General features: G+C 34.9%; 2 protein-coding genes across 9 annotated transcripts in view; one reads left to right on the forward strand and one right to left on the reverse strand.

Moving 5' to 3' along the window:
- Nucleotides 1-6,059, forward strand: part of SRSF11 (serine and arginine rich splicing factor 11) — a 48,743-nt gene extending 42,684 nt beyond the window's left edge. For 4 of the 8 annotated variants that reach the window (XM_068540100.1, XM_068540095.1, XM_068540096.1 and 1 more), the window contains 3 exons: nucleotides 3,928-4,044; nucleotides 4,425-4,563; nucleotides 4,670-6,059. In XM_068540100.1, coding sequence (XP_068396201.1) covers nucleotides 3,928-4,044; nucleotides 4,425-4,563; nucleotides 4,670-4,867 — 454 coding nt within the window. In that variant the 3' untranslated portion in view covers nucleotides 4,868-6,059. The remainder of the gene's footprint in view (nucleotides 1-3,927; nucleotides 4,045-4,424; nucleotides 4,564-4,669) is intronic. The other 4 variants (XM_068540101.1, XM_068540098.1, XM_068540097.1 and 1 more) reach the window with 3 other exon arrangements.
- Nucleotides 6,060-10,300: 4,241 nt separating this feature from the next.
- Nucleotides 10,301-17,567, reverse strand: part of ANKRD13C (ankyrin repeat domain 13C) — an 81,230-nt gene continuing 73,963 nt past the window's right edge. Inside the window, exon 13 of the mRNA XM_068540103.1 lies at nucleotides 10,301-12,540. Within this exon, the coding sequence (XP_068396204.1) occupies nucleotides 12,410-12,540 (131 nt within the window). The 3' untranslated portion in view covers nucleotides 10,301-12,409. The remainder of the gene's footprint in view (nucleotides 12,541-17,567) is intronic.

Below are 17,567 nucleotides of genomic sequence, written 5' to 3' on the forward strand. Positions count from 1 at the left end.
TAACTTTTTTAAATTTAATTAATTTTTAAAAATTTTGTATACAATTTTTTTTAAATTTTTTATTTATTTTATTTATTTATTTATGGCTGTGTTGGGTCTTTCATTTCTGTGCGAGGGCTTTCTCCAGTTGCGGCAAGTGGGGGCCACTCTTCATCGCGGTGCGTGGGCCTCTCACTATCACGGCCTCTCTTGTTGCGGACCACAGGCTCCAGATGCGCAGGCTCAGTAATTGTGGCTCACGGGCCTAGCTGCTCCGCGGCATGTGGGATCTTCCCAGACCAGGGCTCGAACCCGTGTCCCCTGCATTGGCAGGCAGACTCTCAACCACTGCGCCACCAGGGAAGCCCTGTATACAATTTTTAAAGGTCACTATCCCCTTACAGTTATTACAAAATATTGACTATATTCCCCATGTTGTACAGTACATACTTGAGCCTGTCTTACACCCAATAGTTTGCTGTCATTAGGTGGGATTTGTTTTTTTGTGTGTTTTTTTTTTTTTTTTAAGTTTAGTTGCTGTACAGTATAGCGATTCACAATTTTTAAACATTATGCTCCATTTATAGTTATTATAAAACATTGGCTATATTCCCTGTGTTGTACAGTGTATCCCTATAGCTTATTTTATACCTAATAGTTTGTGCCTCTTAATCCTCTACCCATATATTGCCCCCTGCCTTCCCTCTTCCCACTGGTAACCTCTAGTTTGTTCTCTATATCTGTGAGTCTGCTTCTTTTTTGTTATATTCACTAGTTGTATTTGTTAGATCCATGTATAAGTTATGTCATACAGTATTTGTCTTTCTCTGTCTGACTTTTTTCTTTTTTTTTTTTAGCATCTTTATTGGAGTATAATTGCTTTACAGTGGTGTGTTAGTTTCTGCTTTATAACAAAGTGAATCAGTTATACATATATCCCTATATCTCTTCCCTCTTGCATCTCCCTCCCTCCCACCCTCCCTATCCCACCCCTCTAGATGGTCACAAAGCACCATGCTGATCTCCCTGTGCTATGCGGCTGCTTCCCACTAGCTATCTATTTTACGTTTGGTAGTGTATATATGTCCATGCCACTCTCTCACTTTGTCCCAGCTTATTACCCTTCCCCCTCCCCATATCCTCAAGTCCATTCTCTAGTAGGTCTGCATCTTTATTCCCATCTTGCCCCTAGGTTCTTCATGACCATTTCTTTTTTTTTTTTTTTTTTTTTTGGTTCCATATATGTTAGCATACGGTATTTGTTTTTCTCTTTCTGACTTACTTCACTCTGTATGACAGTCTCTAGGTCCATCCACCTCACTACAAATAACTCAATTTCGTTACTTTTTATGGCCGAGTAATATTCCATTGTGTATATGTGCTACATCTTCTTTATCCATTCATCTGTCGATGGACACTTAGGTTGCTTCCATGTCCTGGCTATTGTTAATAGAGCTGCAATGAACATTGTGGTACATGACTCTTTTTGAATTACGGTTTTCTCTGGGTATATGCCCAGTAGTGGGATTGCTGGGTCATATGGTAGTTCTATTTTTAGTTTTTTAAGGAACCTCCATACTGTTCTCCATAGTGGCTGTATCAATTTACATTCCCACCAACAGTGCAAGAGTGTTCCCTTTTCTCCACACCCTCTCCAGCATTTATTGTTCGTGGATTTTTTGATGATGGCCTTTCTGACCGGTGTGAGATGGTATCTCATTGTAGTTTTGATTTGCATTTCTCTAATGATTAATGATGTTGAGCATTCTTTCATGTGTTTGTTGGCAATCTGTATATCTTCTTTGGAGAAATGTCTATTTAGATCATCTGCCCATTTTTGGATTGGGTTGTTTGGTCTTTTGATATTGAGCTGCATGAGTTGCTTGTATGTTTTGGAGATTAATCCTTTGTCTGTGTGACTTATTTCACTTAGCTTAAATGCCCTCCATGTCCATCCATGTTGCTGCAAATGGCAAAATTTCATTCTTTTTTATAGCTTACTAATATTCTATTGTATAGATACAGCACATTTTCTTAATCCATTCTTCTGTTGATGAACACTTAACATAGCTTCCATATCTTGGCAATTGTTAAAAAATGCTGCTGTGAACGTTGGGGTGCATGTATCTTTTCGAAATTGTGTGGGGTTTGGTTTGTTTGTGGGTTTGTTTTTTTCTTTTGTTTTTTTATGGTTTTTTTTTTTGGACATGTACCCAGGAGTGGAATTTGGGTCATATGGTAGTTCCATTTTTAGTTTTTTGAGAAACCTCCATACTGTTTTCCACAGTGGCTGCACCAGTTTACATTTCCACCAACAGTGTAGGAGGGTTCCCTTTTCTCCACACGCTCTCCAGCATTTATTATTTTTAGACCTTTTGATGATGGCCATTCTGACCAGTGTGAGGTGACAGATACCTCAGTTGTAGTTTTGATTTGCATTTCTCCATTGACTAGTGATGCTGAGCATCCTTTCATGTGTTTGTTGGCCATCTGTGTGTATTCTTTGGAGAAATGTCTGTTTAGGTCTTCTGCCCATTTTTTTGATTGGGTTGTTTTTTTGATATTGAGCTGTTTGTATATTTTGGAGATGAATCCCCTTGTCAGTCTCATTGTTTGGAAGTATTTTCTCCTATTCTGTAGGTTGTCTTTTTGTTTTGTTTATGGTTTCCTTTGCTATGCAAAAGCTTTTAAGTTTAATTAGGTCCCATTAGTTCATTTTTGCTTTTATTTCCTTTACTTTAGGAGATGGATCCCAAAAAATATTGCTGTGATTTATGTCAAAGCGTGTTCTACTTTTCCTGTAGTTTTATAGTACCTGGTCTTATATTTAGATCTTTAACCCATTTCAAGTTTATTTTTGGATAGGGTGTTAGAGAATGTTCTAATGTCCCTCTTTTGCATGTAGCTGTCCAGTTTTCCCAGCACCACTTACTGAAGAGACTGTCTTTACTCCATTGTATATCTTGCCTCCTTTGTCATAGATTAATTGACCATAAGTGTGTGGGTTTATTTCTGGACTCTCTATTCTGTTCCATTGATCTGTGTGTCTGTTTTTGTGCCAGTACCGTACAGTTTTGATTACTGTAGCTTGGTAGTACAGTCTGAAGACATGGAGTATGATTCCTCCAGCTCTGTTTTTCTTTATCAAGATTGTTTTGGCTATTTGGGGTCTTTTGTGTTTCCATACAAATTTTAAAATTATTTGTTCTAGTTCTGCGAAAATGCCATTGGTATTTTGATAAAGATTGCATTGAATCTGTAGATTGCCTTGGGTAATATGGTCATTTTAATAATATTGATTCTTCCAGTCCAAGAACAGGGCAGAACTTTCCATCTGTTTGTGTTGTAGAAGCAGAATTTTTTTTAAGTCAAAATTTAAAGAGAGAGGAGAGGTACATCTTAAAAAGCTAATTGCTCAAAGCAGGGCGTGAATTGGGCATGGTTTGCTAGACAACAGGAAGTCAGTTTGATCTGTGTTACCGCTAACTCTAGTTCTCTAAATTTTACCTAATGATTTAGAGGTAATTTTGAATTTTATTAGCAACTGCCTTCCATAACACAGCATATTATCCTATACACGTTCTGGCCACTGAATGAATCTACAACTGATTCCATAGATAATAATTTACTTCCGACTGTTTTTCCTTGAGTTAGAACTTTTGTTAATCAGTTTTTCCCCAAGTTTAACATTTCTAATGTTTTGAGGACATAATGTCTTTAAGACGTATTGCTAGAAATTAGGGTTTTCTTGAGGGCATTAAAGGAAAGGCACATAGTTTGCAAAAAAGAATTGCAGTTTTCTAGTATTCATTTGCTTCTTAGGCTCAAAACAGTATTTGAAAATGGGTCTTTCGTTGTCAGAATTCTGTTTCTAGTGGAGCTCCATCATAGACACATCTGCTATGATGTGTCTGCAGTTTTTGGATAATACTGTATTTTAAAGTCTAGTTTGCACATTTGTGGTTCTAGAGAGAGACGACGACGAAGAAGCAGAAGTGGCACAAGATCTCCTAAAAAGCCTAGGTCTCCCAAAAGAAAATTGTCTCGCTCACCATCCCCTAGGAGGTAAGAATATTAATCTTTCATTAAATCTGTCCTGTTTTTCAGGAACTGTCCTAGAGTTTTTCTTCCTTTTCAGGAATTAAAATGCTTAAGAATGTGCTGATATATTCTCTTCATGACTTGAGACTGTGTTATAATAAACACTGTTCAGGATTGGGCATTTTAGACCTGTAATCACGTTATAGTCTTCTCCCCTATATTACTGATATACAGCTTGTATCGAGTGACTTGAAATTGGATCTTTGCTGTCCTCTTTATGGCAAGTGAACGTGGGTCAAGTTTGCCATCTAAAACAAGTTTAAACTTATTCCTATTTAATTAATGGTGAAAGTTCTTGAGCAGTTCGTTTCAAGCATCTTGTCAGCATTTTACTGTCATCCTAGACATAAAAAGGAGAAGAAGAAAGATAAAGACAAAGAAAGAAGCAGAGATGAAAGAGAACGATCCACAAGCAAGAAGAAGAAAAGTAAAGATAAGGAAAAGGAACGGGAAAGAAAATCAGAGAGTGATAAAGATGTAAAAGTATGTTTACAAACTAATTTATTTTGGTGTTTTGGGTGTTGCTGGTACTTTTAAAGCAGTGATTTTCCTGTGAAGACGTTTACTGTTATTATTCTCCTTGGCAAAGCAGGTTACACGGGACTACGATGAAGAGGAGCAGGGGTATGACAGCGAGAAAGACAAGAAAGAGGAGAAGAAACTGACAGAGCCAGCTTCTCCTAAAGCAAAAGAATGTTCTGTGGAAAAGGGAACTGGTGATTCACTAAGAGAATCCAAAGTGAATGGCGATGATCATCATGAAGAAGACATGGATATGAGTGACTGAATATTGCCTCTGTGGGAATCCACCTGTATACATGCATCAGTGTCATTCCTCTGTGTGATTTCTTAATGCTGTATTTGTTCATCTCAAATCTAGATGTATACAGCTCTGAGTCATAAATGGTTATAAAGCTCTTGATGTTGATATTAGTTATTTACATCCAAAAGCTTTTACAAACATAATACATGGGTAACCAGTTCTTGACAGGTTGAAATCTGATGGAGTAAACAAGCAGTTTTACTATTCTGGTGCTGCTTCATAACAAAAATGAAAAGCTGCATGCATCCACAGCAGGCATGGATTGTTTATGTTGTATGATCTCCTTTATTAAGTTCACTTATAGTATTTCTAGAATTTGATTCATTGCCGTAATAGAGCCATGTAGGGAATGCACTGATTGCATGTTAATTGTGGCAGGAATATCCTAAATGTCATTCAAATCCTCCAACATGATGGATCTACTTACGGTCTTGTTTGTTGACATGACAAATTAACATTCTTATAGTTACATCTGGAAATGAGCATTTGAAATAGATAATCCTTTAAGCCTTGTGGCTAAATTTTTGTGGCTTTTGTTTAACTTTGAAAGGTTATATATGCACTAACCTTTTTTGATGGCTATAATTAGGCTTTAAGTACAGAAACAAGATTTCAAATGAAACTGTCTTTGGCAGTAAGTAAATGGCATATTTTGAAGTAGAGTTGTATACTTTTTCATAAGGTGTTTGGGAATTTTTTTTCCTAAAATAATTTATTGAACATCTACATCAGTGAAAGTTATCTGCCTATCCTGAAGTCCATCTGTAAAAGAAAGTTATCTCTTGTCCTGATTTTCAGTTGTCCACTCGTTTATTAATTTGTTTTAATCTCATTGTTGGAAAGGGGGATAGTGCATTTTAAATTGACCTTCATATGCTTTTAAAAGTAAGACAGATCTACTTGATAATGTACTTTTTATTTGATCTCGAGTTGTATAAAACCAATAAATTTTGTGTTACTGTTACTGCAGTAGTAATCTTATGCACACAGTGATTCCATGTTAAATGCAAAGTAGTTAGGCAACTGTTTTCTTACAGGAGTTTCCAAGCTTCACTTTTGTGCAGTAAAAACAAAAGTAGGCTACAGTCTGTGCCATGTTGATGTACAGTTTCTGAAATTGTTTTACAAGACTTTGATAATAAAACCCTTAAACTTATGTTTATGTTCCTGTAAAACCGTATTTGTATTTATTTACGTTGTTGAATGTATGGCATTTACCTCATTCATTTTACATATCAAGTTCTTTTTCCTTTCAGTCCACATATTTTAATATAGTAGTAAGATGGAATCCGTCACTGTAGTGATTAGTTGCCATTAGAATTGTCCAAATTAGTTGAATTTCTATCTAAAACAGTCTTTTTCTAAGTGTAATTTTCTTTCTTATATTTTGGGTGTAGGACTTGGGTTGAGTAAAGCAATGAACTTTAGGATAAACAAATGATCCCACCTATATCTAGTAAATTTATATTTTTGGTGAATATAAACATACTTTTCTGGAATAGTATAGAAACTCAATGGTATGTATCTACTGTACAATACTAAATAGTATATTTATTCATTTATGAAATGAGTAGTGTTTGAGTGGCTGGGATTAAGGGGAAAATGAGACTTGGAATTGTAGCTTTTATCCAAATTGGAGTATAATTTTTTTTTTTAACTTTTAAAATTGAAATGCCGTATAGATAAGCCAGCATTGTTTTTACAGTTTGTAGTAACTTTTTAAAGATTTTATGGAAGGGAATTTTGTCTGTAGTGAGTAAGATGTTCTAGTAATGGTCCTAAAAATCACTGCATTTTTAAACACGAAGTTGAACTCAAATGACATTCTTTAAACTTACAAAAAATTTTAGTAGAAAAACATTTAAAGATTGAACTATATGACATTGTCAGTTTTGTAAGTCAAAAACAAGTAAAATATTGGCAGTTTCACTTGGTTAAGCCTAATACTACTCAAATTTTATTCCCTCACTTGTAGTCTTTGAATATATAGTATGCTAATTTCTCAAAAGGGATTAAGAAATTTTGGGCTTTAAAATAGTACAACTAACTTAAGATGCTGTCGTGAAGGGAGTCTATACTTAGGTTATTTTTCAGTGAACATTTATGCACAAAGGTAGGGTTGCACGGGACACAAGCCTTTAACACATAACCAGTCGAAATTAAGTGAGCACTGCCTCCACACTGAATTTTGTTCTGTACTTGGTAGTGAAAATGATTAAAAAATAAAAGTGGTTTTGTTAGAAAAATGTTTGTGCTATTTATTTGCTTAAATTCTTCATGAGTGAATGAGGTAGTAGCTATTTAAGAGCCTAGTCATGAATTTCAGCTTCATTTACAGCTGGGTAGACCTGTGGGAGACCTGTGTTTCCTACCTTCATTTTCCTATCTGTAAAATGGGAGTGATATCTACCTTGTAAAGTAGTTGGTAGAAAAAAATGTAGCCCTGTGTGCCTGGGTCAGTAAATGGTACCTGCTATTTAATTATGGAGCTTTTCAAAACTATATGAAAATTTAGTTTGGGGTAACGTTTTAGCAAAAGCACTAAAATTGCATGCAGATATGGCTATGTTTCCCTTTACAGTTTTGTGAATATAGGTTTTGGATAATAAGCTCCCTGGTAGTGATTCTATGTGGAAGGTAGAAGAATATTAGTTACTTAGGGAAGAAAGACAAACTGGGCTTCTACTAGAACAGTGAAAACTAATTTTACATTCACCTTGGAGTTGCATCTTAAAACTGATGTTCTATGGGCTTCCCTGGTGGCGCAGTGGTTGAGAATCTGCCTGCCGATGCAGGGGACACGGGTTCGGGCCCTGGTCTGGGAGGATCCCACATGCCGCGGAGCAACGGGGCCCGTGAGCCACAACTACTGAGCCTGCGCGTCTGGAGCCTGTGCTCTGCAACAAGAGGGGCCGCGACAGTGAGAGGCCCGCGCACCGCGATGAAGAGTGGCCCCCGCTCGCTGCAACTAGAGAAAGCCCTCGCAGAGAAGCGAAGACCCAACACAGCCAAAAATAAATAAATTAATTAAAAAAAAAAACAAAAAACTGATGTTCTGCTCTCAGTGTCATATAGCCTGTACAAGCCTACTTTTCCTCTGGCAAAACAATACCACTTTCTTCACTTGGGCACCAGATTAAGTGGTCTATGCTGTTTGAAGATTGATAGACATCTTTTAAACTGGAATTGAGATTTCTGTTCCTTTTGTCTCAAAACTAGCTGGTGCATTTCACTCCTGTCCTATCTAAAATATTTTCTCTAATCAAGCACATGTAGTTGTGTTTAAATATGGAAACTCTACTGATACTTTTAAAGAGCATCAGAATATGTTACTAAGGGTTTATTAGCAGAGGTAGTTTTTAAATGAGACTAATTCTGGAGTTGTCGATTTTGAGTCTGTTTTACTTAGTTTTATTTTCCCATTTTCATTTTATAATATCAAAGTATATGTAAAATTCATTTAGACATTCTTTAGCAAAACGTGTGAACCATGCTAATTCTTTGCTAGTGGGAATAGTCTTAAGAATATACTTAAAGGTTATGGTAGGCGTTAAATATCAAGTCTCGGAAGACAAGCATCCTGTAGGTTAGCATCATGTAATTTTGTTCTTATCAATCAGTCAGCATTCAATCCAGGGAGCCGAACGACCCAAAAAGATTTGTTGATGGAGATTTGACCTTAATTGTGGGAGCTGGTTTAGTAGTCTCAAAGTTGTCTATGCTGTGCATCTGATGCTGGAGACTAAAGCCCACAGGCAGTCAAGAAAAGAAGGATAGTTGAGAGGGGTAAGAAGAAGTTGGAACCATAAGCTGGAACCCACAAGAATGGGCTGAAACTGCAGGACCAAGCAGATAAGCCACAACGTGTATGAACTACATAATTTCTGCTTCACTTCTTCAAAATTCCTAACACTACCTATATTCATTACTTAAAACATCCCCGCCAGTCACTGTCAGCCTTCTTCAGTGACCAAGAATTCTGTGGGAGGTACAAGTGCGTCTTATTTTTGTGTTTTTATGTTACACAAAGTTTCTGCGTTAGGCTAATTAATCATTTTCACCTGCAAAACACGAGCAAATTCAGGAATGATTGCCAAATACCTTTCTTTAAAACCCTTAGGAAATTTGCTTCAGTTTTTTTAGGTGCTGTGGCAAAAGGAAAATTCTAATTCCATGTACCATATGTGCCATTATGGCCAGAAGTACTATTCCTAAAATGAGCTCTAACAGTTTTTTTTAAAGTTCATCACTAGGTAGTACTACAAGGATGATCACATGATCTAAAAAGTGTGCTATTGAGATGACATTTTTAGATGGCATTCTAAGATACTATTGGCCCAGATTTCTGATATAAAATGCTTTACAAAAGCAGTTTTTGCTAATTCATAATATACAAATGATGGGCTTTTACCGAATTTAGTTTTAATGTCTTTACAAGTGATTTAATACCTCCTGTCCATTTATCTAAGTTTCACTGTCAGTTGTCTTTGAAAGTTCCCAAGTATAGCAACTTTGGTAAGGATACATTTTGTTAATTTTGGAAAACACAGTTAAGATACCTTTTGCTGGAGTTAAGCACAGGCATAGTGTGTCCATACTAAGTAATTTGCTCAATTTCAGAGGCTAGCATACTACAAGTAGGACTTTGAATTCACCTCGTTTTTTACAACTTTTTCTCAACCATATTGTGACAAAAGTTAACAGCAAAAGGAACTCAGGATTTTCTTAATTCAGTATTTTCTTTAGTCCTTTTGTGGCCTCGAAACAAGCTCTTTGTCTGCTTTAGGCTTAGTGAAAACTAGGGAGAAATTTCACTTAAGCACTCATTATTCACCACCCTTCCCCAAGATGTGAATGATAAGCTGTGCATGAATAACAAACACTATGAAAACACATTTTTATTAGTGTGAGTGGGGCTCAATACCAGTTCTAAGCAGGAGAAAAACTGAATAGTTTTTCAGCTTCTGTTGGCTATCAGCTTCTCTGAAATGTGTTCATGTCTAGACAGTTGTATGTAGCTATACTCACAATAATAAGAGCATCAGCTTTATGCCTCCCTTCTTATGAAGCTTGATAATTTTCTGTACATGAATGTCTAGACAGGCAAACTGTCTCTAGGGAATTTTCTTAAAGATAAGAATCCCATATTCCTTTGAAAGCATACTGGTGGCAGGATATACTGAACATTTCTAAACGGCCATTTAAGGTAACCATTTTATAGCCCCCCAATTTTAAACAACTTTTTCAGTCACAAATGGAAGGCAAAGAGAATTTTATGAACCTACATTACAAAATCTAGATTACCATGTAAGAGTATCAAAATATATAGCGTTTTTATCTACTTACTTGAAACACGGCATATAGCTTCATTCATTAGCTGTATTAAAAGGCACATTTTGAAAAGTCTAATACTGTGAAAAGTTTATTTGCATTAAATAACTCCTATTTTTACCATCATAAGAGATACTGACATTTGCTTGTCCTTTGTGATCAGATAAAAGACATTTTGGAATGGATAATCTCTACTATTCTTTATGAAAGGAAAAGTTAAAAACAAAATTCAAGTGCAAAAGTTTTCAGTAGTCTTCCTACCTCCAGTGTACCCCAGCAAAACAGTCATAGCTTTTAGGAGATTGATAAATCCCAAGCTGCAATTTACCATGTTTTTTCCCCACTGAATTACAAAAAAAGTCTGCAGTATATTCCTGAAAGTATACCATATTCCCACAAAGTAAGGGAGCCTAAAAGCAACAGTGATCATTGCCTTTCAGTATCTCAAACCTCATATAATCATTGACAGGATAACAGAATCTCTAAGTCCAACAAACATTCCCAAAATAATAGGGATCAACTTCTATTTAATAAAACTAGTCTTGGTTTATCCACCCTTTCCACAAAATTCAACAGACCCACGTAAGGTAGAAACTGGTCTTTGAATTTTTAACTATGATTATTTTTCTTCATTATAAAATGTATTTAATAAAATGTCAACATATGCAATGTAGTATGTACCAGCATGGAAGATGCAGCTTTAAAGATGTTTATTACAAAATTTTTCTTATAGTTGATGCTTCGGATTTTTAAGTCATCTCTTCAATAAAGGTCTCTAAACATTCAAATTATTTAAAATCCTGAAAAAAGTTACTGGTCACTCTAAAAAACTTGACAGATGCATTCTAACACATTTTTCAAGATACATTTAAAAAACATTTCTTTAGCTAAGCTCTTTAATACAACATAACATTTTATGACTGTTATACATTATTCTCCCTAATTTATTGTCATTCTTGGACCTTCAAACCATCTTGGAATAAGTATGAAAAATTTTATGTGCAAAAATGAATAATGCATGATTTTAACACTTTGGAGATAATTAAAATCAATAAATATTTTCTTGTGACTTACTTAAAAAAATAAACAGTAGGAATTGTCAATCTTGTGTATGTTTCTGGAATTTAACTTGTAACAAATATATTCTATTAGCATATAAAATGTTTTTACCTTATTTTGAAAGCATTAAATATGTAGGGATGCCCAAAATATGTGGATTGTTTTTAAAACTGACACAAATGCATCCATATTCCACTAAAAACAAAATAATCAGAATGATGTGCACTTATTAGGAAGCAAGTTTAAAAATTTGGAATTTTTTTAAAGTGCTCAGATTTGGAAGAAGAATATCTTTAAGCATGCTTATCATGAACACAAAAAGGACTTTTAAACTCAAGTTTAGAAAAAAAAAAAGTTTCTATGAAAGGAAGATTATTAACAAACATTTTCCATTGAAGAAAGAATTCAGGTAAAAACAAATAGCACCACAATGAATTGCACTAAGGTGCTAAAGGAGGTACCTTATTCCCTGCAGAGAGAATGCTCCTTCTGAAGTGTATTGCAACATATAAATGCAATTGTTTAATGGTTACCATTTGGTTCATTCAGCTACAGAAAACTGCGTTCCTTCTAGTTCATTATATTGAACAAACATTCAAATTACTGTACTATACATAATGTTACATACTTTACATTTTATGAAAACAAAGCTTGAAGGAATATTTATAAAGGTCACCTTGAATATAAGATGACAAGTTTAAAAGGGCTTCATATCTCTTAAGACATTTAATTTATGTTAATGGTCCAGGAGTGTTTTAGATATAGATATAGATATATTTATATGCATATATATTTCAACAAGAAGTGTAAAAATTTTTAAAAACAAATCACAGCACTCATAGCTGTTTTACATAAGAAGGACTTGGGGTCATTAAGGTGTCAAACTATTACACTTATAATATGTATATTTTTAAAAAGACTGAAAATGGCACATCAGGAAACTTGCTGGAATTCTTATTAGAGGCCCATTTCATTATATCATATCACTGATGTGTCGATCCAACATAATTCCCTTTTCTTCGATGAAAACATTTGTCCCTTCTATTTGAATTCACTTCTGGGGTCTCTGCATTCTCTAGCTTTCACTTGGTTGAATGGCATCATTTTCTGTGTCAGTTAAAGATCAGGAAAACGGCTTGGGTCTTCCTTGTAGTCTTCAGGTATGGTAAAGATAGAGCCATCAAATTCATCATATCGAAACTCCTGAAAAGTCACAGTGGCTGTGATCGTAGGAAACACGGGTATATCTAGAGAGGACAATCAATGATAACACTGTAAAATGAAATGGTAACCTATTTATAGACGATGAAATACTATTAGAGATATCTATACTCCTTAAAATGTAAAAAAGTGTTATTCAAGGACCAGACAAATCCTAATACACGTCTAATATTGAGTATGTGTGTTTGCAGGAAGAGTTTGGCTACTTGTGAGGCGAGAAAGACACCAAGGCATCAAGAATTACATCAAAAACTCAAGGTCCCACTGCTTCCCAGTCTTAGCACTATGATGGCAGATTCCACTAGACTATTTTTTCTTGGGGCAAAGGGATGGCTACATTTGTACTTTTTGCATTCTGATATCTTTTCTTCAGATTGTAGTGTATATACTCTGAATCTGAGCTGATTTTTTTTTTTCATTTAATACAAATGAAATACATTCATCCTTTTTTGTTTTAAAACACTATACAACAATCCATCACTTAAATATATGGGATAAAAATAATCTCATCAGAACTGGAGTAATATCATACCACCACAGCCTAATATTCTTCTAAATAAAATACATTTCTAGCTGAAATTATGAGTGAAATCTGACATCAAAAATGGCCAAATACTTTAATCACTCTGCAGTTTTATTCCTAATACGATTTATTGGAAAGAACACAAATTGTAAAACCTGGATTCTGATTCCTACACATCATTTAATTTATGAGACTCAAGGATTTCGTCTACAAAATAAACTCTAAAGGTTCCTTAAAACTCTGAAATGATTCTGTGAAAGCTAAGTTGAATGTCTGCCTAGAATAAAGGCATACCGTAAACTAAGGCTGACTGTTACAAGCCTAGTATTCTATTGCAGAAAGTAATATTCTCATTTAAAAAAAAAAAAAACAAAGAAATCAACATAAGGATTACAGAGCTTCCAGTTATTTCTGGTGGAAAAGATCATTCATTTGTGCTTATTAAGTAAAGATGCTGTTCTAATTCAGAGGTCAGCGAACTAAGGCCTGTTGCCTGGCCTTTTTTTGTAAGGCCTGTGGGCTAAGAAAAAATTTTACATAATTTAGTAGTTTTTTAAAAAAACACAAAGAATAATGTTTCATGCAGATAAAATTACATGAAATTCAAACTTCACTGTCCATAGTAAAGTTTTATTGGAACATGTGGTTTACTTATTGTCTATGGCTGTTTTCATTCTCCAACAAGAGTTGAATAGTTGTGACAGAAACCATATAGCCTGTAAAGTCTAAAATATTTACTATCTTTCAGAAAGAGTTTGATGACCTTGATGACCCTTGTTCTAGGCATTTGGATATACACCAGGAAACAGTAGAAAACAAATCATGCATTTATGGAGATTACATTCTGGTTGGGAGATACAAACCACAAATAGGTAAAAAATAATTGTGACTAAGTATGTAGGCAAAAATAAAGCAAGTAGGGGGATAGGGAGTTTCAGTGTTGAGGGTAAGAGCTCTTGATTAGGGTTCAAAGGAAAACCTCAATAAAGTGACCTTTCAGCAAACACCTGAGATAAGAACAAACTACACAGTTGCCTAGAGGAAGAAAATTCCAGGTAGAGGGAATAAGTAAAAAAGCCCTAAAATGAAAGTGTATGGTTTATTCTGGGAACAGCTAGGAGATCAGTGTGGCTACAGCCAAATGAGTACGGGAAAGATCAGCAGAAGATGAGGTTTGAGAAGAAATAGGCAGCCAGATCAAGCGGGGTTTAGGTCAAGAAAAAGTCTTTGGCTTTTACTCTGGATGAGATGGAAAGCCAGTGGATGGTTGTGAGCATAGTAGTAACATGTTCTGGCTTAAGTTTAGGCAGATGTAATAAGAATATAATGTAGGGTGACAAAAGTAATAGGAGGGATGTGCTCCAGAAGGAGCAGTCAGAGAGGCAGGAAGAAGATCAAGAGAGAGAACTCTATCAAAGAAGTGCGAGGAAATCTGAAGAGAAACTACCAGCTTTCACTGGGACAAGGACTCCACAGAAAGAATGAAATCTTGGAGAGATTAACACAGAGTGGAAGAGATGAAGAGAATCTGCACCGAGCAGCTGGGTTGTTTCTAGCTTGAGGCTATTACAAACTTATTTCTGTATACAGGTTTTTGTGTGAACATATCTTTATTTTTCGGCGATAAATGCCTAGGAATGCAACTGACTGATCACATGGAAGTTGGGTGGTTAGTTGTTTGTTTGTTTTTTAAGAAACGGCTAAAACGTTTTCCAGGGTGGCTGTACCATGTTACATAACCACCAGCAATGTATGAGCAATCCCGTTTTTCCACATCTGCACAAACATTTGGAGTTGTCACCATGTTTTATTTTAGCCATTCTGTTAGGTGCATGTAATGATATCTCACTGTGGTTTTAATTTGCACTTCCCTAATGGCTAATGATTCTCAACACTGTTTTTGTGCTTATTTTCCATTTATATATCCTCTCTGGTGAAATGTCTTTTTGTGTCTTTTGCTCTTTTCTAACTGGCTTGTTTATTTTGTTACTGATGAGTTTTAAGCATTCTTGTGTTTTTTTACTCTTAACTGGGTCTTTCACAGAGCAAAGAGTTTTTTTACTTTTGAAGAAGTCCAATTCATTGATTTGATTTCTCTTATGGGTCATGCTGTGGTGTGAAGTCTAAGAACTCTTTGCTTAAACCTAGATCCCTAAGAATTTCTTCTACGTTTATTTCCTGTTTTATTGTTTTATTTTACGTTTAAATTTAAGTCCATGATTCATTTTCAGTTAATTTTTGTATAAGCTGTAGGATTAAGGTGGAGTTTCATTTTTTTTGCCTTTGCATGTCTAATTGCTCCAGCATCATTTGTTGAAAAGGCTATCTTTCCTCCACTGAACTACTTTTGTACCTTTATCAAAAATCAGTTGAGCATATTTATAAGGATCTATGTTTGGATTCTCTTTTCTTATGTTGACTTATATGTTTATATCTCAACCTATGCCATACAGTCTTGATTACTATAGCTATACAGTAAATACTGAAATGGAGTAGACTGATTACTCACACTTCATTCTTTTTCAAAATTGTTTTGGCTATTGTTCTGAGTCACATTCTTTCCCCTCCAGAAAAGGTCTATTCCAGTCCTAACCCCCAGAACCTAAGAATGTGACTGTTTTTTGAGACAGGGTCTTTGCAGAAGTAATCAAATTAAGAATCATTAGAGTGGTCCCTAACCCAATGGCTAGTGTCCTTACAAAAACGGGAAATTCGAAGACACATGTACAGGAAAAGAACACCATGTGAAGATGAAGGCAAAGATTGGAGTGATGCTTCTACAAGCCAAAAAACATCACCAGAAGTTAGAGGAGGGCCATGAAACAGATTTCCTCTCATAGCCTGCAGAAGGAGCTAACCCAGCTGACACCCTGATCTCAGATTTCTAATCTCCAGAACTGAGACAATAAATTTCTATTGTTTAAGCCACTCACAGTTTGTGGTATTCCGTTATGCAGCCCTCGAAAACTAATATAGATATTCTAGTTTCTTTGCCATCCCATGTAAATTTTAAAATAATCTTTTCTCAATCTACAAAAAAAATATGGCTGGGATTGTGATAAGAATTGTGTTAAACCCATGTATCTCTTTGGGGAGAATTAACATCTTTCCTATGTTGAATCTTTCAATCCATGAGAGTCGTATGTCTCTACTTTTGTTTAGATCTTCTTTTATTTCTTTCATCAGTGTTGTATAATTTTCTGCATACAAGTACTGTAAATGTTTTGTTAAATTTACATCTATTTCCTTTTTTTCGCAATCATAAAAAATATTTAATTTTTAATTTTGGTGTCAGTGTGTTCAATGCTAATATACAGAAATATTACTGATTCCTGTATGTTTAACTTTTATCCTGCCATCTTGCAGAATGCATTAACTCTAGTTTGTTTCTAGAACCTTTGGGATTCAACTCATAGAATCACGTCATTTGCAAATAGAGAAGATTTTATTTCTTCCTTTCTACTCTGAATGCCTTTTTTTCCCTTTCATTCATTATTACACTTACTATCCTTTTGATTTCTGCAGGATCTGTCATGCTATCCTGTTTCATTCTCTCTTTTTTATCTGTCTTGCTACAGATTTGTTGATTTTATCACTCTTTTCAAAGGACCAGCTCTTTGCATCACTGACTTTCTCTATTTGTTCTCTGTTTTCTCTTTCATTTATTTCTACTCTTTACTATTTCCTTCCTTCTGCTTGCTTTGGGTTTATATGTTCTTCTAACTTCTTGAAGTAGGAGCTTAGATTATTGATTTAAGACTTTTTCTCTTTTTGTAATGTATGCATTTAGTGCTATAAACTTCCCTCTCAGCATGACTTTTGCTATATTATACAAATTTTGATATATGTAATTTTACTTTCATCCAGCTCAATATATTCTTTTCCCTTGAGATTTCACCATTGACCTACAAATTATTTAGAAGAGTGCATAACAAAATATCACAAACTGGAGAGTCTCGTTATCTTTCTATTATTAATTTCTAGTTTGATTCTACTGTGATTGTTTTTCAATTATTAAGGTTTGTTTTATAGCCCAAGATATGGCCTATCTTGGTATATGTTCCATGAGTACTTGAAAAAAATGTGCATTCTGCTGATGTTGGGTAAACTGTTCTATAAATGCCAGTTAGGTGCTTTGGTTTATGGTGTTGTAGAGATGTTCTATAATATCCTTGCTGATTTTCTTTCAAGTTGTATCATCACCTGTTGAAAGAAGGGTGCTGAAGACTCTAATTATAATTGAAAATCTATTTTTCCTTTTATTTCTTTCAGTTTTTGCTTCACTTATCCTGCAGCTCTGTTGTTTGGTATACACATTTAAGATTGCTATTCTTCTTCATGGATTGACCCCTTTATCATTATATAATGCCCCCCGCACCCCGGTAGTTTTCTTTGCTCTGAAATCTACTTTATCTAATATTAATATAGCTAGTCCTGTTATCCTTTGATTAATGTTTGCATGATATATCTTTTTCCATCCTTTCACTTTCAACTTGCCAATATCATATTTTTTAATTATTTATTTATTTA

This window comes from Eschrichtius robustus, chromosome 3 (assembly GCF_028021215.1).
Source record: "Eschrichtius robustus isolate mEscRob2 chromosome 3, mEscRob2.pri, whole genome shotgun sequence".
NCBI lineage: Eukaryota > Metazoa > Chordata > Mammalia > Artiodactyla > Eschrichtiidae > Eschrichtius > Eschrichtius robustus.